General features: G+C 42.0%; 2 protein-coding genes across 14 annotated transcripts in view; both read left to right on the top strand.

The window, feature by feature from the left end:
- The window catches only part of dennd4b (DENN/MADD domain containing 4B), a 39,094-nt gene extending 27,829 nt beyond the window's left edge, over nt 1-11,265 (top strand). For 5 of the 7 annotated variants that reach the window (XM_076078479.1, XM_076078478.1, XM_076078482.1 and 2 more), the window contains 11 exons: nt 256-396; nt 2,462-2,684; nt 2,855-3,143; nt 3,664-3,768; nt 4,004-4,179; nt 4,707-4,863; nt 4,947-5,186; nt 5,512-5,608; nt 5,692-5,857; nt 7,095-7,153; nt 9,267-11,265. In XM_076078479.1, coding sequence (XP_075934594.1) covers nt 256-396; nt 2,462-2,684; nt 2,855-3,143; nt 3,664-3,768; nt 4,004-4,179; nt 4,707-4,863; nt 4,947-5,186; nt 5,512-5,608; nt 5,692-5,857; nt 7,095-7,153; nt 9,267-9,412 — 1,799 coding nt within the window. In that variant the 3' untranslated portion in view covers nt 9,413-11,265. Of the gene's footprint in view, nt 1-255; nt 397-2,461; nt 2,685-2,854; nt 3,144-3,663; nt 3,769-4,003; nt 4,180-4,569; nt 4,864-4,946; nt 5,187-5,511; nt 5,609-5,691; nt 5,858-7,094; nt 7,154-9,266 lie in introns of those variants that run through there. The other 2 variants (XM_076078483.1, XM_076078485.1) reach the window with 2 other exon arrangements.
- Nucleotides 11,266-12,098: 833 nt separating this feature from the next.
- The window catches only part of kiaa0319 (KIAA0319 ortholog), a 13,661-nt gene continuing 759 nt past the window's right edge, over nt 12,099-25,000 (top strand). The window contains exons 1-16 of one of the 7 annotated variants that reach the window (XM_076078454.1): nt 12,099-12,627; nt 12,937-12,986; nt 13,164-13,756; nt 14,719-14,836; nt 16,363-16,461; nt 16,999-17,181; nt 17,255-17,402; nt 17,490-17,638; nt 17,788-17,939; nt 18,030-18,168; nt 18,247-18,406; nt 20,242-20,390; nt 20,552-20,674; nt 21,467-21,557; nt 21,643-21,734; nt 24,865-25,000. The exon at nt 24,865-25,000 is cut by the window's right edge and continues 759 nt beyond it. In XM_076078454.1, the coding sequence (XP_075934569.1) occupies nt 12,944-12,986; nt 13,164-13,756; nt 14,719-14,836; nt 16,363-16,461; nt 16,999-17,181; nt 17,255-17,402; nt 17,490-17,638; nt 17,788-17,939; nt 18,030-18,168; nt 18,247-18,406; nt 20,242-20,390; nt 20,552-20,674; nt 21,467-21,557; nt 21,643-21,734; nt 24,865-25,000 (2,375 nt within the window). In that variant the 5' untranslated portion in view covers nt 12,099-12,627; nt 12,937-12,943. Of the gene's footprint in view, nt 12,655-12,918; nt 12,987-13,078; nt 13,757-14,718; nt 14,837-16,362; nt 16,462-16,998; nt 17,182-17,254; nt 17,403-17,489; nt 17,639-17,787; nt 17,940-18,029; nt 18,169-18,246; nt 18,407-20,241; nt 20,391-20,551; nt 20,675-21,466; nt 21,558-21,642; nt 21,735-24,864 lie in introns of all 7 variants that reach the window. The other 6 variants (XM_076078452.1, XM_076078457.1, XM_076078453.1 and 3 more) reach the window with 6 other exon arrangements.

Below are 25,000 nucleotides of genomic sequence, written 5' to 3'. Positions count from 1 at the left end.
GAGGTACATATAGTACTTTATTGGCTGACTGAAGGTTGTTAACAGGTAAATTCTAGTTTTAGATGTCTCCTGATGACTCATGATGAATTCTGGTTTTCTGAGGATTCCAGTCTTTGTGTAAAACGTCATTCTCACTCACAGCATCCTTCATCAGTCACTAAGTCAAATATTCATCTGCTGAGAAGTTAAAGGAAGCCTGGATAAAGAAATGAATAACATCATAATGTGCTTTATTCTGATTCTGTTTTTCTTTAGAAGAAGCGACGATGGACCAGAAGCCCCTCCCCCACTCTATTCTGATTCGTCAGTCCAGTTGGAGCGGTCTGTCTGAGAGCTCCAGTCACGAGTCTCTGACTCTGGTGAAGAGCAGCAGTCTGAACAGCATGAAGACAGACAGTAAGAGAGACAGTAAGACAGACAGTAAGACAGACAGTAGGACAGACGTAAGACGATAGTAGGACAGACAGTAAGACAGACAGTAAACAGACGTAGGGCAGACAGTAAGACAGACAGTAAGACGATAGTAGGACAGACAGTAAGACAGACAGTAGAACACACAGACGCCATCACGTCCTCACTCTGTGTCATTAATGAGTCTCCTGCTGTTTAACTTCTTTAAAGGCTCCATTCTGAAGCTTCTTATTAAGGTTTTTCTTCATTCACTGCCTGATTTAAACATTTTATTTCTGGAAACACAGGGAAAACTTATATTTTTTTCTGTCTGACAGTATTTTCTGATTCATGAAATCATACAAAGACAGATCCAACATTGCATCTGTAAAAGGTTTTGACAAACAAGTCAACAAAAGTAAAAAGAACATTTATCTAACGTTCAGATTATTCCTCTTGAAATAAATGCAACAATAATAATAACTAGAAAATTCCTAAAGAAATTTTGACAGTGTGGCTTCTACTGCCCGAAGAAATCGCAATATATACACACGCCGGTAGTGTCATTCAGGTTCAATTGAGATAGCACTACTCTTTTTTTCTGCATTTTAGATTCATACTCTTGGATTGAATCTTGTATTTGTGGGGCTTTTATTTTGAAAGGGTCAGACTGGGTGAGAGACAGAGAGCGAGAGCCTGCGTGCGTGTGTGTAACTGGTTGCCATGACGAGGACGCACCTGGTGTTAGAGGCAGACCGATTAAGGAACATTACAGTAAACAGTGATTTTGAACAAAACCCGTGCCTCTTTTTAACAAATTAGCAGGAGTCTGAGTGGCAAAATATGGATACCGTGAGAAAGATAAGACTCTGGCAAACGCGGTGATGTGTTTTTTATGTTTGTGGTGTTAAAAATGTGAGCTCCAGAGCAATAGACAAAACTGGTACCGTCTGCTTTCTTTGAGAAATTAGTGGTGAGATTTAACATGGAGTCTAATGGAGCAGTTGGTTGGAGTTCATGTCGCTCTGCGGCTCTTTGAGCCAAATGTGTAAGTCTGTGGGATTCCTCATTATGAGTTGGATGAGCTCATTAGTGATGCTGATAAACACACAGAGGTCGGTCTCTCTCTCTCTCTCTCTCTCTCTCTCTCTCTCTCTCTCTCTCTCTCTCTCTCTCTCTCTCTCTCTCTCTCTCTCTCTCTCTCTCTCTCTCTCTCTCTCTCTCTCTCTCTCTCTCTCTCTCTCTCTCTCTCTCTCTCTCTCTCTCTCTCTCTCTCTCTCTCTCTCTCTCTCTCTCTCTCTCTCTCTCTCTCTCTCTCTCTCTCTTATTTATTTATATATATTTATATATATATATATATATTTATATATATATATATATATTTATATATATATATATATTATATATATATATATATATATATATATATATATATATATATATATATATATATATATATATATATATATATATATATATATATATATATATACATATATATACAGTCATTCAGGTCTTGGAGACTTTTAGAGGACTCCCCCCCCCCCCATTTTAAAATAAAAGCCTATGTCTGCCTGACTCACTCACTCACTCTCTCTCTCTCCTTTTCTGTCTATTTTTCTGTCTGTCTGTCTCTCTCTATCATACAGTCATTCAGGTCTTAGATATTTTTAGAGGTCCCACCCTTTCAAAATAAAAGCCCCACAAATACAAGATTCAATCCAAGAGTATGAATCTAAAATGCAGAAAAGAGAGTAGCGCTATCTCAATTGAACCTGAATGACACTACCGGTAACATTGGCGTGTGTATATATTGCGATTTCTTCGGGCAGTAGAAGCCACACTGTCAAAATTTCTTTAGGAATTTTCTAGTTATTATTATTATTAAGCCCGCAGGATTACAGTCAGTGTGCTTTGGCACAGCCTTTGTGCTACAAAGCCACACTGAACAAGATAATGAATCCTCTGCGTATTCAAACAGTCATTTTACACTGAGTTCCTCCTCTTCAGCTGTTTGTCTCTCGTTTCCATGTTAAATAAAGTGCTGAGTCATTCTTAACTCCTCCCACAGAGGTGACGCTCTGTAAGAAGCCCGTCCTCCGTGACTCAGCGACTAACGGCTGCAGCGAGTCCGTCTCCTGTAAGCCTCCGATGGGACGCCCCCCTGCGGTGCCCCCCGGTGGCCTCCTGGTCCGAAGGAGTGAGGTCTGCCTCTCCACCTTCTACAAAGAATGTGCTGAGTCGGCCGACTCAGAGCCGGACTGCAGCTGCCAGCCGGCAGAGAGAGACGGCAGGTCGGCAACTTTACTTAACTTCGTGATTTCTTGAAGTTGTATTTCTATCCTTGGATTACTAACTTCTCTGTCTTTGATGTCACTTTGAGATGTTTGAAGGCTCTTAAATCTTTCTTAATGTGCTTTGATTTAATCACGTCCTGTTTTACTTCTGTGACCTTCACCTGTAGACTTGCAGGGACGAGAGACTCTGCCGGCAGAAATAAAGTCGTAGACGAGAACTCCAACAACGTCTCGACCCCGAGCCGAGGAAGTCTGGCTGGGAAACTCCAGCAGCTTCTGACTCCAACGAGACACAGAATGTCTGTTAGAAGAGCAGCTAGCGTAGACGACCGGAGAGGAAGAGGAGGAGGAAGTGGGATAGGACGAAGAGTCTCTGAACAGAGGCAGTCCAGGAAGGCTCAAGTGGCTGAAACTCTGCTGAAAGCCAAAGAGAGGCTCGTCAGCGCCACCTCAGAGGTTTGACTGCTACGTGTTTCTTTACTCTCATTCAGCGTCAACTGTGACAAACAGATTTATATGTTTGTTACAAACAATTCAAGTTAATTTCAATTCTTCGTGTCACAATTTGAGTTAGAATTGATGATGCGTGACGTCTCTGGAAGCACCGTAGAAGAACTGTGATTGTCATGTGACCTCTGAACTTTGTTAAAGTGAATGTTGTCCACTAGAGTCTCATGGTGGTGATATGTAGACAGTTATTGTCCACTAGAGTCTCATGGTGGTGATATGTAGACAGTTAATGTCCACTAGAGTCTCATGGTGGTGATATGTAGACAGTTATTGTCCACTAGAGTCTCATGGTGGTGATATGTAGACGGTTAATGTCCACTAGAGTCTCACGGTGGTGATATGTAGACAGTTATTGTCCACTAGAGTCTCATCTCATGGTGGTGATATGTAGACAGTTAATGTCCACTAGAGTCTCATGGTGGTGATGTGTAGACAGATAATCTCAGACCTTGTCCTCTCCTCTCAGAGTTCGTTGTCCGTAGGAAGTGACCTGGACTTGACGGACACGCCCTATCCAGCCTTTCCCATACGCCGGTCCTGGGATGCCAACCAAGAGGGGACGGGCCTCGAGGTAACCTGTTCCTTGTCAGGAAATGAATCGGCAGTTGTTGACGTTTTATTAGGTCCTGAATAGATTTGTTGTTTCCAGTGGAGCTACTTTACACTATTACTGCTATTTTACTCTTTACTTCACAGTTTTAGAATATAAATCAAATGCTGTGATGATGATTGGACGAGTATTACGCCCTTTATCAGGACTTTTACTGCAGAACAGGATGTGAATACTTCCTCCTCTGTGTGTCCAGGTGTTGATGTCCAGCTGCTCCCTGTGTCGCAGCTGTAACTCGTTGGTCTACGACGAGGAGATCATGGCCGGCTGGACGTCGGACGACTCCAACCTGAACTCGTCCTGTCCGTTCTGCTGCTCGTCCTTCGTCCCCTTCCTGAACGCTGAGGTCTGTGACCTGGGACCTGTCGGCAGGTACGGACTAGTTAGTAGTGGTAGTTAGTAGTGATAATTAGTTAGTAGTAGTAATAGTAGTAATAGTTAAATAAAACCAGTCATGGTCCAGAAACCTTGCAGAGTAGATGTTATGATGGTCTGAAGTGAGTCATTCGATTGTCCAGAGAGAGGATTGTTGGTTGGGGCGACTGTGGCTAAGTGGAGAGCAGGGCCGTCCTTCAATCAAAGGATCGGCAGTTCGATCCCCGGCTTCGGCTCTGCTAGTCGCATGTGTCCTTGAGCAAGACACTTGACCCCCAAAAAATTGCTCCCGTAGCTGTGCCTACGGTGTAAGTGACAGAATCTGAATTGTAAGTCGCTTTGGATAAAAGCTAAATGACTGTAATGTAATGGTTGAGTTGGTTTCAGATCTCAGAAGAGGTTTCTCCAGATCCTGGTTCTGTGATGGGGACTAAACTGAATGTCCTACATTTGTAGCTCCACCAGCTACAATCTCAGCTAACGTCACTCCATCTTAAGTCTTCCTCCTTGTCCTCTTCTCTGAGTGCGGAGCGCACCAACTGGAACGTGGAGGACGAGGTGGAGGGCGCTGTGAGGCCCCCCGGTGGTCAGGAGGCCTCTCTGCGAAACCAGTGTAACAGTGTGAGTGAAGACTCCAGCTCTGAGACCAGCAGCTACTCAGAGAACAGCAGAACCACCACGGTAACATGCACTTTAAATGTGTCTCTTCATCCTCTCGTCTGCCATGCTTCCCGTTACGATGGCGTTCTCTAACTCCCCCTCAGGCTTCCTCAGTGGGCGGAGCCCCCCAGGTGACGGTGGCCTACCTGAGCCCTCTGGTCCTGAGGAAGGAGCTGGAGAGTCTGCTAGAGAACGAGGGCGAGGCGGTCCTGGCCCAGCCTCAGTTCCTGGAAAACCACTCCATCATCTTCTGGAACCTGGTGTGGTATTTCCAGCGCCTCGGTCTGCCCAGTAATCTGCTGCAGCTGGTCAGGGCCTCGCCACTGGTCAGCCAGTTCTCACAGGTAGCACGGAGTCTGATGCGATGGTCCATAGAGGACAGTTCACTTTCACTTTGGTACTGGACCAACAGCCAGTCAGAGTTTTCACAACACAAACCTGCTCCAAGAGTCTCAAAACATTCAAAAAGCTGCAGACCTACAGAAGCTTAAATCACAATTTAAAATACAAACAAATATTTGCAATTAATTTAAAATCAAAGACCAAAAGTTATTAAATGGCAATTTGATATTTTAGTAGACTGACCAAATAGTCAAAACAGAAATCCTGGTTTGAATAAAATAAAGGTGACATTAAAGACAACAAACTGTTTGTGTCCTCGTTTCCCAGTCGGAGAACTCGGCTGTGAGAGTTCGGCTCCTCTGGGACACCTTGACCCCCGACACAGACCAGTGGCCCCCCCTCTACATCCTCTGGAGGATCCACAGTAAGACAAACACACAGGAACTCAACTCTTTCCAATTTGTTTAGCTCTTTCATGAGACTCCACCTACCTCCTTCTTCCACCAGGTGGCGTCCCGATGAGGAGCTACAGCTGGCGGAGACACAACCACCCGTTCACGCTGTCCTTCCTGGAGGAGGTGCTGCGCTGGATCGGCATGAACGAGGTGCACAAGGCTGTCACCCTCTTCCTGGATACGCTGGACAAACAGCTGGGCTCCGCCTGGACTCAGAGGTGGGGGTTAAGCTATGGTTATACTGGGGTTAAACCAGGGTTATACTCTGGTTATACTGGATTTACACTGGGGTTAAACTCGGGTTATACTGGGTTTACACTGGGGTTAAATCAGGGTTTTACTGAGGTTATACAGGGTTTACACTGGGGTTAAACCGGGGTTATACTCGGGTTACACTGGGTTTAAACCGCGGTTGTACTGGGTTTACACTGGGGTTAAACCGGGTTCTACTCGGGTTAAACCGGGGTTGTACTCGGGTTGTACTGGGTTTATACTGGGATTATACTCGGATTGTACATGGGTTGTACTCGGATTAAACCGGGGTTGAACTTGGGTTGTACTCTGGTTGTACTGGGGTTAAACCGGGGTTATACTCGGGTTATACTTGGGTTGTACTGGGGTTAAACCGGGGTTATACTAGGGTTAAACCGGGGTGTATTGGGGTTAAACCGGGTTATACTGGGGTTATACTTGGGTTATACTGGGTTTATAGTCGGGTTATACTGGGGGTTAAACCGGGGTTACACTGGGGTTATACTGGGGTTATACTCGGGGTTACACTGGGGTTATACTGGGGTTATACTCGGGTTATACTGGGTTTATAGTCGGGTTATACTGGGGGTTAAACCGGGGTTATACTGGGGATAAACCGGGGTTATACTCGGGTTATACTGGGGTTAAACCGGGTTATACCGGGGTTAAACCAGGGTTATACTGGGGTTAAACCGGTGTTTTACTCGAGTTATACTCTGGTTATACTCGGGTTATACTGGGGTTGTACTGGGGTTAAACCGGGGTTATACTGGGGTTATACTGGGGTTATACTCGGGTTATACTGGGGTTATACTCGGGTTGCACTGAGGTTATACTGGGGTTGCACTGGGGTTATACTGGGGTTATACTGGGGTTAAACCGGGGTTATACTCGGGTTATACTGGGGTTATACTCGGGTTATACTGGGGTTATACTCGGGTTGCACTGAGGTTATACTGGGGTTATACTCGGGTTGCACTGAGGTTATACTGGGGTTATAATCGGGTTGCACTGAGGTTATACTGGGGTTATACTCGGGTTGTACAGGGGTTAAACCGGAGTTACACTGAGGTTTCACCACTGGACAGTTTCACAGTGGGGCCAGTTTTTGAATGAGATTAAAAAAGACTTCAGATTTTAATTATTATAAAGTATACAGCTTTTTTATTTACTCTTTGTTTGTGTGTGTTGTGTGTTTGTAAGGAGTTTGTACAGAGAGTTCCTCTTCCTCACCCTGGCAGCTATGGGCAAAGACAACGTTGGTAAGACTGACTCACACCTCATCCTAACAACGCTTTTAAGAGCAATAACACAAAATCACTCTGGTGAGCACACGTCACACATGAACTGTGAAAGGAATAGAACCACGTTCAATACGAAGCTACAGCCAGCAGCTGCCTAGCTTAGCTTAGCATAAAGACTGGAAACAGTGAGCGATTCAGGGTTCAGGTTCTCGCTCAAGGACACTTCAACATGCAGACCTTAGGAGCCACCTTCTCTCTCACAATCCCCGTCGCTGTTACGTCTATAAAATGGAAGTTCACCAGTTCAGTGACATTTAACGACATAACTAATTAATTTAGCAACACTTGAATGGCTCGTAGTAAGAATGCAGCATCAGAAGAGTCCTCCAGCGGGTAGACCTGGTGGACTTTAACCGGTGTGAGAACAAAAATGTGTTTATTTTCTGGAGAAATCAGAAATGTTTTTTAACATCAGATTATTTTAATATAAGATGATATAGATAGATTGATGGTGGAAGCACTGATGCAGAACGAGCTCGCCATCACCGACCTCCGGCATCGAGCCAGTGAAGCTTAAAACAGGGACGACGTCGGTAACATGTCGCTTTATTAGGTTTGAATTCATGTTCATACAGTTAATGAAGCTCTTTAAAGTGACTGTGAAGCAGCCTTGGTGTTTAATCTCAGGTCTCATATTAACGGGTCTGGGTTTGACTTCGAGTTGAATCCTCAGAGTTTTTTCAGAGAGATCCAGGATGCTGCAGGTTTGTGTCCCAGTAAAAGAGTTCTTAGGTGATCCTTGATCTCAGTTCCCACATTTAAGGTGCAGCTTTGATCCTCCGACACCAACGCTGCTGTGGTATCGAATAGAGGCGGGGGAAAAAATCGATACAGCATAGTATCGTGATATTTTGCGTGGCGATATTGTATCGATACACGGACGCCAAGTATCGATCTTTTATTATATAAACTATAAAAACATTTTTACTAGAAAAATCAAATCAATTGCTTTTTCAGTCCACTAGATGGTGCTGAGTTGTTTTCTGGTGAGGTCAGCAGAGGACCCGGGTCAGCGTGATTGGTAGAAAGTTGGTCAAAACAAAGATGGAGACATCGGAGAAAGAAATCAGAAACGCACCGTCCGCATTTAAATCAGACGTCTGGACTTATTTTGGATTTTTTAACAAGGAAGGGAAGAAGGACATGGATGTGACTCATGGATGTGACACCGTCGTGGCGTTTTTTCACCGACACAGTCGTGCCTAAGCTCTACAGAGAAGTGAAGCTTAAAGTTGAGTCTTTGAGTACAGCAGAAAGAGTTGCATTAACTTGCGATGTGTGGACGTCAAGCGCAGTGGATTCCTATGTGACTATAACAGCACAATATCTCAGGGGACTGGTGACTGCTGTCTCATGTTCTCCAAACTAGAGCAGTACACGTAAGTCACACCGGGGTAAACATTACAGGCCTCCTGCTAAATGCAGCACAAGATGGGGGATTGCCGACAAAACCCTGGTGGTTGTAACAACGCTTCTAACGTGGGCGTTGCCGTTCAGTTAGCGGGATTCCTGCATGTGAAGTGTTTCGCTCACACGCTCAATCTGGCCTCACAACGCGGTTAAATCTGCCACCAGCAGCCAGGCTCATGGGGAGAGTGCAGCGCATAACTGGCTCTCTGCCCTCGACGTCCACGCATCTCAAGTTATACTGAGTTATATAACTCTTATATCCTACTTATATAAGTTATAGTTCATATACTGAGTCCACACGTTTGCATTTAGTTAAGTTGGACTATGTAGTAATACAAACAGTTCAGTTTGTCAGGTTCAACATTTGTTGATTGTTGGTCAGTCTGTCTGCTTGACAATCCTATTCTGCTGCAATAAAAATGATTGAAATGAGATGAACAGACTGAAAACTTTATCTTATTAGATAAAACATGTTGACACAGTTTTCCTATGGGGACATAATTTGAAGTTGAAAAAAGTAATAACTCGCAATATAGGCCTATGTTATCGCAATACTCAGAATATCGCAGTATCGTGATAATATCATATCGTGGGACCTCTGGTGATTCCCACCCCGAGTATCGTCACACATCACAGATACCCGTCTGCTCTTCCTCCTCAGCTGCGTTCGATAAGAAGTACAAGGCAGCGTACTCCCGGCTCAGCGGCTCTCTGGGTCGAGAGGAGCTCCGGAGGAAAAGAGCTCAGCCTCCTGGACCCAAAGCGGTGGACTGCAGACGCTGCTTCCACCCGCCGCTCGAGTGCTGATCCTCGTCCTGCAGCGTTCATCCCTGTGAGGGGGGGGGGGGGGACTACAAAACCCAGAACCCCCCACTACCTCGGCCTGCTTGTGTTCTTCTCCTCTTTACTGCCTCCTGGTGGACGTCGGAGCGATGCGCTCCTTCCTGTCCCGTTTGCCTCGTCCATGTGAATCCAGATGCTCTTTGTCTTCGTCGTCCTGAAAGTAGATCCGGCCGAGATCAATGCTCCGGTCTGTGACATCTAAAGGAAAGAAGGTCGCTTCACGTCCAGAAGAATCCGCTAAATCGCTGTGAACTTTGTGTTTGTCCCTGTTTATTTAACTCCAGATGATTAAAACCAGATCAGACTTCAACAAACTTCGTAGTTGTTTGATGTCAGATATTCTGTCAGCAGTGACCAAGGACGACAGTTAGCATTTTAATTATAAAAGGTGGAATAAGAGGCAGAGCAGAGATCCATGAAACTCGAGTTCAAACGAATTCTTCAAGAAGACAAGACTTCAGTGTTTTTGTGGCTTCAGAACCATTTAAAGAAATGACCAAACACGCTTTTATTCTCCCTGAAATGTCCGTCTGTGTTTGTTGTTTCTCTTCATGAAGCTACTGAGAGTTATTAAGTGATGGATCCTTCCCACCACAATAAAAGTCTTCCAAAGACTGTCGGACAGTTTTATTTTGAGCTACAACATAGTTTAAAGTTTCCTCATCAGCCCTCAAATCCGTTTGATCAGTTCGTGGACTAAAGACCACGGTGACATGAAGGCAGCACGACTCTAATAGAAGCTTTCAGCTGCATCTTAAGGTCCGATCAGAGTTCCCACATGATGGAAGCTGAGGTCTGTTTACTGATGAAGACCATGAGGTGCAGCTGAAACCCCTGAAGACTGACTAAGTGGACTTTTGAGCTCAGATAAATGGTCTACAAACATTTATTTTGGTTTAGCTTCTTCTTCACCACCTTGATCCCTGAACCTTATGTCTCCGTCTCAACTGAAACCAGGTTCTAAAGCTGTCGGACTAATAGATAGAAGTGTACATTTATTCTGTTCCTCACATTGTAACCACAATATTGTTGTTGCCTCAACAGTAACTTTCTAATCTTTGTCCGTTTGAGAGACTTCCAGTCTGTCAGCTGACTAGTTCATCCACCTGCTGTCGTCACTGAGCCACATCCACCAACTGTGTTGCTCCAGGGTATCAGCAGGTATCAGTGGGGTGTCAACAGGGTACCTGCCAGGTATGCCAGTGCCTGTTGGGACTGATGGGTTCGGGTTCAGCTGTAGATGTAGACTTGGTACTAACTTGGTGAGAGTTTCAACAACAAAAGCTGCTGTTAAGTTTCTCTGTAAAGGAACAAAACTCTTTAATTTAACATCTAACCCGACTCAGTTTCCTCAGTTCAGGTTTAATGAGGGAAATAAGCTTAAAGAAAACAGGAAGAGGGTTCTCAGTGTAACACGCAGGGATTCAATTAAAAGATTTAAATCAGTCATCCAGTTCATTTCCTGCTGCACACGGGTGCCCTGGAGCAAACGTTTACTGAACCTGAATCTGCAGTTTGCATGAAAATAGAAACTAAAAATGGAAATCTACTGTTGATTGTGTGAGTGAAGCACAACAGAGTGAATTCACTGCAGCAGAATGAAGCACCACTCTGTTTATTTGAATGCTTTGTCAGGTTTCAATTGAAGAGATTTGACTTGAATTTTGTGTTTTGCAGCTTGTTTTATTAGTTGGATGATGAGAGTATTTAAAATAGATAATTGTATTTGTTGTAATTTATAAATGTTTCAGTTGTAAATGTTTTTTCTTTTAAGAAAACACAAGAATAAAAGACTGGGATGAGCCCCAAATGTCAAATTTTGTGCTGCTTCGATTCTTACAAATAGAAAACACATTTAAATTATTAATTAATTTATTATTTTAAATCGAATTATTATAATTGGCACACCAGTGAATTAACCTTCGGTTCATCATTATCCTCAAGAGACTGTGCTGTGAAGTTACTGCAATCTAAACCGGAAGTTAGACGAGCCTGCCTTCAAAATAATAGTACAGCAAGCACTTAATAAATTCTGTATTTATGCTAATTTATGAATTTAGTTACAGCAACCGAGTCACGTCATCACAAAACGCACATCTGAAATAATATATTAAAAAACACAAACAAACTAAATACTTCATACTCACAGTATAAACTAAATACGCGCCCTGCAGCCCAGTGCCTCAAAACAAACGCACCTTCGCGATTAATAACATTAAAGTTAAACCCTTACATTTTATCTTTCGGAGTCTGAACATCTTCAAGGCTTAAATTATGTTTTTACTCAACTGAGGTTTGGTAAATTATTTTTGGCGAATTCATATTTTATGTTTCTTAATCATGATATTAAATATGAAACTTCAATAAATAAAATAATATATTGCTCATCTACTTTAAATAGATTTCAGGAATGTTTTATCTCATTTAAATTAAAATGTTTAAAGTCTCCAAAAACAGCAGCATTAACAAAACGAGTTTAAAATCATGTTTCTTTAATATAACAAATATTTGTTTTCAGAAGACGAATATAAATCTCCTAAATATATAATTTACATGTTTGGTTTTTAACAATCCTGAAAGGTAACACGCTTTCTGTTTTATTTTGAAAGTACTGACCGGATGTGGTGTGTTTCCGTGTTCCGGACTCAGACTGGACTCACCTCCAACCGGTCCGGTGTGTCACCTGTAGGACAGAACCAGTGAGGAGAACCGGGAATAGGTGCGTCCAGGGTCATGTTTTAACGGTTCTAACGGACGGCACGTGGGCGGAATATGTGACGCGTCGTCTAATAGAAACATTTCGGTTCTCATCCTCTACGTCACTGGCCGACGTCTTTCACGCCAGTACTCGTTCACTAATCCCGTAATTCTACGTTTTTTTACAGTCGCAGCTGCGGAAGAAGGAAATTATTAAAGAAGCAGGTTTCCGACACTAGTGGCTTCTTTACGTGAAGCCGAATATTACAACGGGTCTCACTGAACTGGTTAAACGTGATTCAAATCTAAAGTGTATATATATATATATATATATATATAGAAAATGATATATCAGAGCTGTCTGCTGTGTCACAGGATGAAGGTGTGTTTGTTTTGAGGCACTGGGCTGCGGGGCGGGGCTAACGGGGCGCTGTCTGGCAGCATGGTGCTGAAACTGTCCTGAAGCTGCTTTACTTCATACTGTGAGTATGAAGTATTTAGTTTATATTGTGAGTATGAAGTATTTATTTTATATTGCGAGTATGAAGTATTTATTTTATATTGTGTATGAAGTATTTATTTTATACTGCAAGTATGAAGTATTTATTTTATACTGCGAGTATGAAGTATTTAGTTTATACTGCGAGTATGAAACACAAAGATCAAACCAGAAGACTGGTTCACATTAATATGATGTAATGTTTCTCAAACTGACTCAACGTTTGTGTATTTTGATGTAATTTGATGTTCTGAACTCGCTGGTTTTCTCCCAGTAAGACGTTCTGTTTCAGGTCGACCATGTGGGAGAAAACCATCCTGCTGCTGCTCCACAGTGTGGAAGGTACGTTCACCTCAGACTCTGATGTTCATACGATGGATTGAGTGAGTGAGGATTAAACCACGTAAACCAGATCCCTGTGTCTCTGGTCTTAGTGTGAGTCCTGGTGGTCCTCCATAAAGGGGAGGGTTAGCAGCACCCCCTTCACCACGTAAACCAGATCCCTGTGTTGCGTTGCAGCTGTAGTGGCGTCTCAGTGCTGGCAGGGGGCGATCTTCTCCGAGGCCGTCGTGTCCCCGGTGGTTCAGACCGGTGGAGTCCTGAGGGTCCCTGGCGTGGCGTCTATGGCTCAGTGCGTAGCGGCCGGCTGCGACCTGCCAGACTACGACCTGGTCTGGATGTTGGAGGGTCGCTGCTACATCCTGAGCTGTCGGCAGAGGGGGTACTGCCGGCCCCGACAGAGACCCGGGACAGACTCGGTCCTGGTCTTTCTCAGGAGGGCTTCACCGCAGACCCTGGTGCTGCAGTCGTTAGTGAGGCCCCTCTTACGGTCCTCTCAGGCCCCTGGGGACCTGGACCTGCTGGACGGGCCCCCGCAGGAATTCTCTGACCCCAGCATGCTGGATGCAGAGGATCCAGAGGGAGACCAGGAGGAGACGGGAGGGACCGGGTCTTTAGAGGGAAGAGATGGGTTCAACCAATCAGAGGCAGAGGACGGTCCAGAGGGGGGGCGGGCACACAGCAACGTGGTCCAGAACAGATTCTCCTCTGGGGGGACCATCCCTCAGGGGGACGACGAAACCTGGAGACCAGATGCTGCTGCAGAGAAAATGGTGAGGGATTCATGCGGATCAGGTTCATGTGGATCAGGTTCACGTCCAGGTCTCCCTGATCCAGGACCTGGTGTGTCTCAAAGGGACATTTCTGGTTAGATTAAGGATAAATCAATGATGTTAAAATAATGTAACGACAGTAAAACTTCTTTCAGTTTAAATAAATGGTTTCACATTATTTAAGTTCAGATAGATGTAATGTGTGTGTGTGTTGGTTAGCCTAGCTTAGCATAAAGGCTGGAAGCATTAGGGATAGCCTAGCTTAGCATTAAGACTGGAAGCATTGGGGATAGCCTAGCTAAGCTTAAAGACTGGAAGCATTGGGGATAGCCTAGCTTAGCATAAATACTGGAAGCATTGGGGATAGCCTAGCTTAGCATAAATACTGGAAGCATTGGGGATAGCCTAGCTTAGCATAAATACTGGAAGCATTGGGGATAGCCTAGCTAAGCATAAAGACTGGAAGCATTGGGGATAGCCTAGCTAAGCATAAAGACTGGAAGCATTGGGGATAGCCTAGCTTAGCATAAAGACTGGAAGCATTGGGGATAGCCTAGCTTAGCATAAATACTGGAAGCATTGGGGATAGCCTAGCTTAGCATAAATACTGGAAGCATTGGGGATAGCCTAGCTTAGCATAAATACTGGAAGCATTGGGGATAGCCTAGCTTAGCATAAATACTGGAAGCATTGGGGATAGCCTAGCTTAGCATAAATACTGGAAGCATTGGGGATAGCCTAGCTAAGCATAAAGACTGGAAGCATTGGGGATAGCCTAGCTAAGCATAAAGACTGGAAGCATTGGGGATAGCCTAGCTTAGCATAAATACTGGAAGCATTGGGGATAGCCTAGCTTAGCATAAAGACTGGAAGCATTGGGGATAGCCTAGCTTAGCATTAAGACTGGAAAGAGTGTAATATGAGCAAAGATGTCTCATTCTGTTTATTTTCTTTCTTCACAGAACAAAACTCAAAGCAGCGTTGATTCGACGACTGTCTCCTCCCAACGCGACCATGTAGGGACTTCCCTTCCCACCCCCGACACGCCCCATTGGCCAATCAGCACGTCCATCCAGCCAGGTAGACCTTAAAGTATGATGTCATGTTTACAAACCCCATTTAAAACTGTTTGATAATAATAATCATACATTATTATTATTATTATTATGTTATGATAAAAGGCTTAAAGAAGGATTATTTAATACAAATTCAACGAACAGTAATAACTTGTTCTATGATTTAGTTCCATACATATTGTATAGAATTATTAGAATTATTAACAGCTGACTGTCAAATCAAATAAAGAAAGTTATATTAAATAATATCTCAACTATATTTATTGTCAGATTTCAAATTTAACTGGATGAATTATAAATAATCTAATAATAAATAAATGTTCTCTCACTTCAAGTAAAAGAATGCATTTAAAAAAGAAATACATGACAGAAAGCTTTTTAAAAAATGTGCATCTTAAAATAATTTACTTTATTTTAGAAAATTAATTTCACTGAATTGTCCTGCAGCTTTGAATTCAGTTCATTCAGGTGTGAAGTGATGTCACCAAAAAAAAAAATATTCTAGTCATCTTTTAAAAAGAGAAATTAGTGAGCAGGTCCGCAAGTTAGCGACCTCTGTTTTAAAATGTTACGTTTTTAGCCCTGTTAGCCCTCTCAGCAAAAATAAACAAACTTCCTCAGATCCTGCCTCACCAAACCGTTACCCGTCTATCTTCTGGAGCGTGCCGGGCTCGAGGCGACTTGAAAGGCAAACATCAGCGGCCGAAACCCTGAAACGCCTACCTCCACCAGGGACTGATCCCCACCCAGAATTACTCCGAAAATAAAAAAGGCAAAATAATAAACGAGTGCCCGAAGGAAAGACCATTAAGCCGAGCTGGACACTCACCTGTCTATCCTGAGGAAGCTGCGGAGTAGTTTGCTTTAAAAGAGACAATATAACAGACAGCCAGACATCAACACTTACCACGAGACACTCAGCACCTAAAAAACAAACGCTCAACAATTACCCAATCAGCTCTTCTCTATCCCGGACGAGCCCCCAAGCTGTTACGTTCCCCGTTTGGCATCTAAGGGATGCGGGGAGTAACGGTGTTATTTTCCCTGGGAAAGAGAGACTGAGCAGCGATGACGGTTAACAAAAAGAGTATTTATTATAAAAGGGCTAGCTGCTCACACGGCAGCAAAAGAAAACTACTTCCTTATAAAAAGAAAGTGACACTAGACATACAACAGCCCACACGGCTGGAACAAAGGTGCAACAATGGTCCACAGCAACACACACACGCAGCTCCACCACTACGCGTTGCCCAAGGGTTGTCAGCTCCACACGCACAGCCTTACTACTGTGGTGTGCCCAAGAGGTCGTCCTTCAGGAGATCCTCTCCTTTTAGCCACCAGCCAATCGCGATTGAACACAGCCGTGTCCAATCAGCCGCTGCAGCTGGCATCCGGGACAGAGGGTGGCACTCGAGAAGACACTGAGGGAACACAGAGGGAGAGCACAAACACAACACGGCACGTAACAAAATACATGACTGAAATAACATTTATCTTTTTGACTCCATAGTTGATGTTTTCTTCCTTCAGCTGCAGACCGACCCCTGATTGTGTCCGGTGGAAACCCTGTAGAGCAGACCTTGCCCACAGTTAAACTTGATGCTTCAGTTTCCCCCGGACCCACAACTGGTACAGACACACACACACACACACACAGTTGTGTTTCCATGTCCTCACCCTCGGGGACATAACGTTGACTCACATTTATTTCCTGGAGACTTGGGTAGTCATCCAGATAAAATGGATCTTAACCTGATCCTGACCACCGACGGAATACAGTTCATTCACTCAGGAAACGGCCGCACCGAAGCAACAAACACTGACACACTTCAGTTTCGGAGGCAGGACTGAAGAGCTGGACCACTCTGGAAGGCGACCAGAAGGCAGTACCGAAGAGGATCGAATCCTATTATCCCATTTTTCAGTCGTATTTCCTGTTTGTATCTGTTATTGCCTTGCTTGTTTCTTTTACATCATGTCTTGTTGTCTTTGTATTTCTTCTATAAAACCCTTTGAATCAGAGGAAACTAATTGATGAATTCTGGGTTGTGAAGCCTCAATGCAAAGAAGGAAACACTGATATAAAATTTAAAAAACTTAAACTGAGTTGTTATAGTTTATCTCAGTAATAAGGTAAGTTAACTGTGAACTCTTGATGCTCCTCAGATGTACTGAAGCTGCTCCAGTCAGCAGTCAGAGCTCCACCGACTGCCACCCATCCCCCGGACAGTCCTCTGACCTCTGACCCCACCACCACCACCCATCCCCCGGACAGACCTCTGTCCTCTGACGCCACCATCACCCAAACTCCCAGCACCAACCCGCCAACCGCGGCCACTGCAGACTCTGGTACATTTCTAGATAAACAGGAAGTGTTGTCTGTTTCAACAAAATATACCCTGACTACTCTCCCTTTGTTCAGTATCAGAGGTCAGGTGGTCAAACCGTGGCCCGGTGGCTGTCGTGGGTCCTGACAGGAAGTTGCTTCTCCCAGTGAGCAGCTTGTCACTGGACGGCAGCGGAAGCACCGACGACCGCGGCATCGTCAGCTACCACTGGGACGTCGTCAGGTAGGACGCGAGCAGTCCGACGGACTGGTCAACTTTCCTCCTTCTCTGTACCGACTCAGCTGTGGTTTCTCCGCCGTGTTTCTCCAGCGGTCTACCGGGGTTAAAGCTGGAGGGAGCGGACCAGGCAGTCGTCTCGGCAACAGGCCTTCGGGTGGGACGCTACACCTTCAGACTGACTGTCTCTGACCAGCAGGGGGCGACGGACAGAGCTTCACTGACTGTCAGGGTCCAGGAAGGTGAGAGTGTTCACTTTATAACCCTCTGACCAGGAGGGGGGACGGACTGTCTCTGACCAACAGGGGGGACAGACTGAACTGAACCAGACTTCTTTGTCGTCCTTCCTCCTGAACTGAACCAGACCTCTTAGTTGTCGTTCCTCCCACAGCCACCAGTCCTCCTCCAGTGGCTCATGCCAGTGGCAGCCACACCGTCTCTCTGCCCAACAGCTCTCTGGTCCTCAGGGGCTCCGTGACCGACGGAGACCAGACCAAGGTCCACTACCTGTGGGTCAGAGACAGCCAGAGTCCTGCCGCTGGGGTCAGTTCAGTACTGATATTTAAGATTACAGTAGATTATAATTTAAATAGAGCACATTATATTATTGTTATAATAAATGTCTGTTGGCAGGACGTCCTGTACGGCTCGGTGACTCAGGCCTCCCTCTACCTGGCCAACCTGGTGGAGGGCACCTACCTGTTCCAGCTGAGGGTGACTGACGCTCAGGGGCGCTCCAGCACCGCCACGGCCACTGTGGAGGTCCAACCAGGTAGGTCCCAGTTTGTTTGTGGATCACCGCACGTCTGACGAGGATCTGGTGAAGTGTGACCCCGCTGTGTCTCCGTAGAGCCGGGTGGGGGGGAGGAGGTGGAGCTGGAGATGCTGGTCTCGGTTTCTCAGGTCAGCGTGGCTCAGAGGGACACGGTGGTCCGGCAGCTCGCCGCCATGATCCACGTCCTCGACAGCGACATCCAGGTCCGAGGGCTGCAGGGACACTCGCACCTCAGGTACTGGTTTACTGACTGACTGGTTTACTGACTGGTTTACTGACTGGTTTACTGACTGGTTTACTGACTGGTTTACTGACTGACTGGTTTACTGACTGGTTTACTGACTGGTTTACTGAATGGTTTACTGACTGACTGGTTTACTGAATGGTTTACTGACTAGTTTACTGACTAGTTTACTGACTGGTTCACTGACTGGTTTACTGACTAGTTTACTAACTGACTAGTTTACTGACTGGTTTACTGACTGACTGGTTTGCTGACTGGTTTACTGACTAGTTTACTGACTGACTGGTTTATTGACTGGTTTACTGACTGGTTTACTGACTCGTTTACTGACTGATTTACTGACTGGTTTACTGACTAGTTTACTGACTGGTTTACTGACTGACTGGTTCACTGACTCGTTTACTGACTGGTTCACTGACTCATTTACTGACTGACTGGTTTGCTGACTGGTTTACTGACTGACTGGTTTACTGACTAGTTTACTGACTGGTTTACTGAAAGCTGATTATTCTGTAGATTTGACTTTACTTTGTGAGCTTGATGTTTAATGTACGTTTCACTGTAAAAAGCCTTAAAATAATAAAAATAAATTATTTATTTTTAAATTATATATATAATTATAATTATATTATAACATAATTATTATAATTATTACATAAACATCTTTTTTCTCAATCTTTTTGAGAAAAAACTCTTAACTAAATCTGTTTTAAATAGAGGAAAAATATTTTTTCATTAAGAAATACTTGAGCTTTAACATCTTTATTATATTAGTGCTGGGCAAGTTAACGTGTTATTATCGCGTTAACGCATTAATTAATTAACACCGACAATTATTTTATCTCGCATTAATGCATTTTAAAAATTATTATTTGTAAAGTGCGTTGCTCACTGGCAGCGGTGGAGGAAGTCTTCAGACTACGTTGATGCAGCGTGTGGGAGAAGTAGAGATAAACTAAAGCAAGACAAGCTAACACATGCTACAGAGAAGTGGAGACAAACTGCAGGTTAGTGTTGTGGAAGATGTCGGTCTGAGGAACGTTCTCAAGGTGCGTTCACGTCACGTTTGGTGTGAACGCACCTTTAGGATCTCAACGAATGACGTCACGTATGAGCCTCAAGACGCACCGTCACCAGAAGAACACACGAGTTGTGTTAAAGGAGAGGACGACTAAAGCGACGGCGTTACAACGTGCAGCAGCTGTTGCTCTCACTGGAGACTACTGGACATCACTGGGTCACCTTCATCACCTCTGAGTTACAGCATCATAGTGATGAAGAGTAGAGCTGGGTCACCTTCATCACCTCTGAGTTACAGCATCATAGTGATGAAGAGTAGAGCTGGGTCACCTTCATCACCTCTGAGTTACAGCATCATAGTGATGAAGAGTAGAGCTGGGTCACCTTCATCACCTCTGAGTTACAGCATCATAGTGATGAAGAGTAGAGCTGCATCACATGCTCTGACTGTCATGAAGACACAACACACACATGTAGATGAAAGGTGTGAAACATGTTCCTGTTGCACAGCAGTGGAACGTTTCACACACAGTCACACACTGAGCACAGATAGTGAAGAGATAGAACTGCTGCTGTGTGAAGAGAACACTGCTGCTAACAACAACCTGATGTGTTTAAAGTGTTTACACACAATGTTATTCACCTTTAGTTCATAGAGCAGCACTTTCAAAATAAAAGTGCACAATACACTACTTTTGAATTAATTATTAAATTTTGCAATAACAATGCGATTAATCACGATCAAAAATTGTAATCGTTGCCCAACAAAAGTCACCAATAGTTTCTGTCTGTCTGTGTTGGTTCAGCACCGTGTTGCGGTTCTCGGTTCGGGGCCCCTCAGGGATCGGCCCTAACCCTAACCCTGGCTCCAGACTGGTGGGTCTGCTGAGAAACCAGCTGCTCAGAGAGAAGAGCGACTACCTGCTGTTCAGAGTCCTGAGAGTCGACACCGCCTGTGAGTTCAAACTGCTCAGGACCTGTTCAGTGCAGAGACCAGGACCTGTTCAGTGCAGAGACCAGGACCTGTTCAGTGCAGAGTCACTGCAGGTTCCTGGTTTCTTTAAAGGCCTTTAAAGAAACAAAAACAATCATTTACTCACTCACTTTTTCTTTCAGTGTGCCTGCTTCGCTGTTCTGGGCGTGGTCAGTGTGATCCAATCACAAAGGAGTGTGCATGTGACTCCTTCTGGACGGAGAACCTCATTCGCAGATACCTTGGCGACGGAGAGAATAACTGTGGTATAAATAAGCTTTTATCATGGCATCAGATTAAACTATCAACACTTAGTTAAGTTTACTTTGTTCAAGGGAAAACGTGAGAGCAGAAAACTTCAGTAAAAGTACTAATACCACAATGTAAAAATACTCTGTTACAGTTAAAGTCCTGTTTCCGTAAAAGTAGTTATACTACAAGTATACATTAACACCAATAACATTATTACTAATACATTAACATCTTAACATTATTACTAATACATCAACATCTTAACAGTATTACTAATATATTAACATCAATAACATTATTATTAATAAATCCACTAATTGATTAATGGACTGATTGATTAATGGACTGATTGATTAATGGACGGATTGATTAATGGACTGATTGATTATGGGACTGATTGATTAATGGACTGATTGATTAATGGACTGATTGATTATGGGACTGATTGATTATGGGACTGATTGATTAATGGACTGATTATTATGGGACTGATTGATTATGGGACTGATTGATTATGGGACTGATTGATTAATGGACTGATTGATTATGGGACTGATTGATTAATGGACTGATTGATTAATGGACTGATTGATTATGGGACTGATTGATTAATGGACTGATTGATTAATGGACTCAAGAAAAGTATAAGTACCTCACATTTGTACTAACATGCAGTACTCGAGTATTAGTTACATGCTTCCTAAAAAAGGGCAACAGGTGCTACTTTGTGTTTAGTAGCAGCTCATGTCCTCGTTCAGATGCAGCAGGTTTCATGTGGTTCTGGTCTGACCCTGTTCTTCCTGTAGAGTGGAGGGTGCTGTACGTCATCCTGACCAGCTTCATGCTCGTGGTCTTCATCCTGTCCATCACCTGGACCTTCATCTGCTGCTGCAGGAGGTGATCATGTTCACAGACCGTCCTCTGCTTTACCGTTTATCATCACTGTGATTCTGAACGGCCTGTTTGTGTCCACCGTGTTCAGGAGGAGACAGACCAAAGTGAGGAAGAAAACGAAATACACCATCCTGGACAACATGGATGACCAGGAGAGGGTGGAGCTCAGACCCAAATTCAGTGAGTTACTTCACTTAGAGCCTCATTGGTAGTACGGTGGCCCTGAGACCTCAAAGCGCTGCAGATACACAAAACACTGCCGAGTAAATAAAAGTATGACCTGCCGATTCAGATTTACATATAAGAATCAGAAAATATTATTCTTTACTGTGTATGTCGGTCTTTTATAGGGAGTCAACTATGTATTATCTAAAAGTATGTATTTATTTATCCAAAGCTATTCATGAATCAGCATCTTTTTGCAACAATGTATTTTACTCTATGACCTGACAGATCAGAAAGAAAGAAGAGAGCAGCAGCATGGGAATGAATTTATTTTAATAGAGCTGCATTTATAAAGGATTGCTGCAGTGTTCAGTCATTTTATTTTGATAGAGCAGCATTGATGAGATACCTTGTTTTATAGATTCCTTGCTTTATAGATTCCTTGTTTTATAGATTCCTTGTTTTATATATTCCTTGCTTTACAGATTCCTTGCTTTATAGATTCCTTGTTATATAGATTCCTTGTTTTATATATTCCTTGTTTTATAGATTCCTTGCTTTATAGATTCCTTGTTTTATAGATTCCTTGCTTTATAGATTCCTTGCTTTACAGATTCCTTGCTTTATAGATTCCTTGTTATATAGATTCCTTGTTTTATAGATTCCTTGCTTTATATATTCCTTGTTATATAGATTCCTTGTTTTATATATTCCTTGTTATATAGATTCCTTGTTTTATAGATTCCTTGCTTTACAGATTCCTTGTTTTATATATTCCTTGTTATATAGATTCCTTGTTATATAGATTCCTTGTTTTATAGATTCCTTGTTTTTTAGATTCTTTGTTTTATATATTCCTTGTTATATAGATTCCTTGTTTTATAGATTCCTTGTTATATAGATTCCTTGTTTTATAGATTCCTTGCTTTACAGATTCCTTGCTTTATATATTCCTTGCTTTATAGATTCCTTGTTTTATAGATTCCTTGTTTTACAGATTCCTTGCTTTATAGATTCCTTGCTTTATATATTCCTTGTTTTATAGATTCCTTGCTTTATAGATTCCTTGTTTTATAGATTCCTTGTTTTATAGATTCCTTGTTTTATAGATTCCTTGTTTTATATATTCCTTGTTTTATAGATTCCTTGCTTTATAGATTCCTTGTTATATATATTCCTTGTTTTATAGATTCCTTGTTATATAGATTTGTTGTTATATAGATTCCTTGTTTTATAGATTCCTTGTTTTTTAGATTATTTGTTTTATAGATTCCTTCTTTTATATATTCCTTGTTATATAGATTCCTTGTTTTATAGATTCCTTGTTTTATAGATTCCTTGTTTAATAGATTCCTTGCTTTATATATTCCTTGTTTTATAGATTCCTTGTTTTATAGATTCCTTGTTATATAGATTCCTTGTTATATAGATTCCTTGTTTTATAGATTCCTTGTTTTATAGATTCCTTGTATTATAGATTCCTTGTTGTATAGATTTCTTGTTGTATAGATTTCTTGTTATATAGATACCTTGTTTTATAGATTCCTTGTTTTATAGATTTCTTGTTATATAGATACCTTGTTTTATAGATTCCTTGTTATATAGAGTCCTTGTTTTATAGATTCCTTGTTATATAGATTCCTTGTTATATAGATTTCTTGTTATATAGATTTCTTGTTTTATAGATTTCTTGTTATATAGATTCCTTGTTTTATAGATTCCTTGTTTTATAGATTCCTTGTTATATAGATTCCTTGTTATATAGATTTCTTGTTATATAGATTTCTTGTTTTATAGATTTATTGTTATATAGATTCCTTGTTATATAGATTCCTTGTTTTATAGATTCCTTGTTTTATAGATTCCTTGTTTTATAGATTTCTTGTTATATAGATACCTTGTTTTATAGATTCCTTGTTATATAGATTCCTTGTTATATAGATTCCTTGTTTTATAGATTCCTTGTTTTATAGATTCCTTGTTTTATAGATTTATTGTTATATAGATACCTTGTTTTATAGATTCCTTGTTATATAGATTCCATGTTATATAGATTCCTTGTTATATAGATTTCTTGTTATATAGATTTCTTGTTATATAGATACCTTGTTTTATAGATTACTTGTTTTATATATTTCTTGTTATATAGATACCTTGTTTTATAGATTCCTTGTTTTATAGATTCCTTGTTTTATAGATTCCTTGTTTTATAGATTCCTTGTTATATAGATTTCTTGTTATATAGATTTCTTGTTTTATAGATTTCTTGTTATATAGATACCTTGTTTTATAGATTTCTTGTTTTATAGATTCCTTGTTATATAGAGTCCTTGTTTTATAGATTCCTTGTTATATAGATTTCTTGTTATATAGATTTCTTGTTTTATAGATTTCTTGTTATATAGATTCCTTGTTATATAGATTCCTTGTTTTATAGATTCCTTGTTATATAGATTCCTTGTTATATAGATTTCTTGTTATATAGATTTCTTGTTTTATAGATTTCTTGTTATATAGATTCCTTGTTATATAGATTCCTTGTTTTATAGATTCCTTGTTTTATAGATTTCTTGTTATATAGATACCTTGTTTTATAGATTCCTTGTTATATAGATTTCTTGTTATATAGATTTCTTGTTTTATAGATACCTTGTTTTATAGAGTCCTTGTTTTATAGAGTCCTTGTTATATAGATTCCTTGTTATATCGATTCCTTGTTTTATCGATTCCTTGTTATATAAATTCCTTGTTATATAGATTCCTTGTTATATAAATTCCTTGTTTTATAGATTCCTTGCTTTACAGATTCCTTGCTTTATTGATTCCTTGCTTTATAGATTCCTTGCTTTATATATTCCTTGTTAAATAGATTCCTTGTTTTATAGATTCCTTGCTTTATATATTCCTTGTTTAATAGATTCCTTGTTATATATATTCCTTGTTTTATAGATTCCTTGTTTTATAGATTACTTGCTTTATAGATTCCTTGTTTTATAGATTCCTTGCTTTATATATTCCTTGTTATATATAGTCCTTGTTCTATAGATTCCTTGTTTTTTAAATTCTTTGTTTTATATAGATTCCTTGTTATATAGATTCCTTGCTTTATAGACCTATAAGAACTAAACTCATCACCTGTCTGCAGGTATCAAACACCGCAGCACAGAGCACAACTCCAGCTTGATGATGTCCGAATCGGAGCTGGACAGCGACCAGGACACCGTCTTCAGTCAGGACCGACCCGTCCGCAGCAGGAACCGGGTCAGCGCCCACGCCGCCCG

The sequence above is a fragment of the Anarhichas minor genome, unplaced genomic scaffold (assembly GCF_050575085.1).
Source record: "Anarhichas minor isolate MPS153535 unplaced genomic scaffold, ASM5057508v1 ptg000066l, whole genome shotgun sequence".
Taxonomy (NCBI): domain Eukaryota; kingdom Metazoa; phylum Chordata; class Actinopteri; order Perciformes; family Anarhichadidae; genus Anarhichas; species Anarhichas minor.
This window is presented reverse-complemented; position numbering and strand designations above follow the sequence as displayed.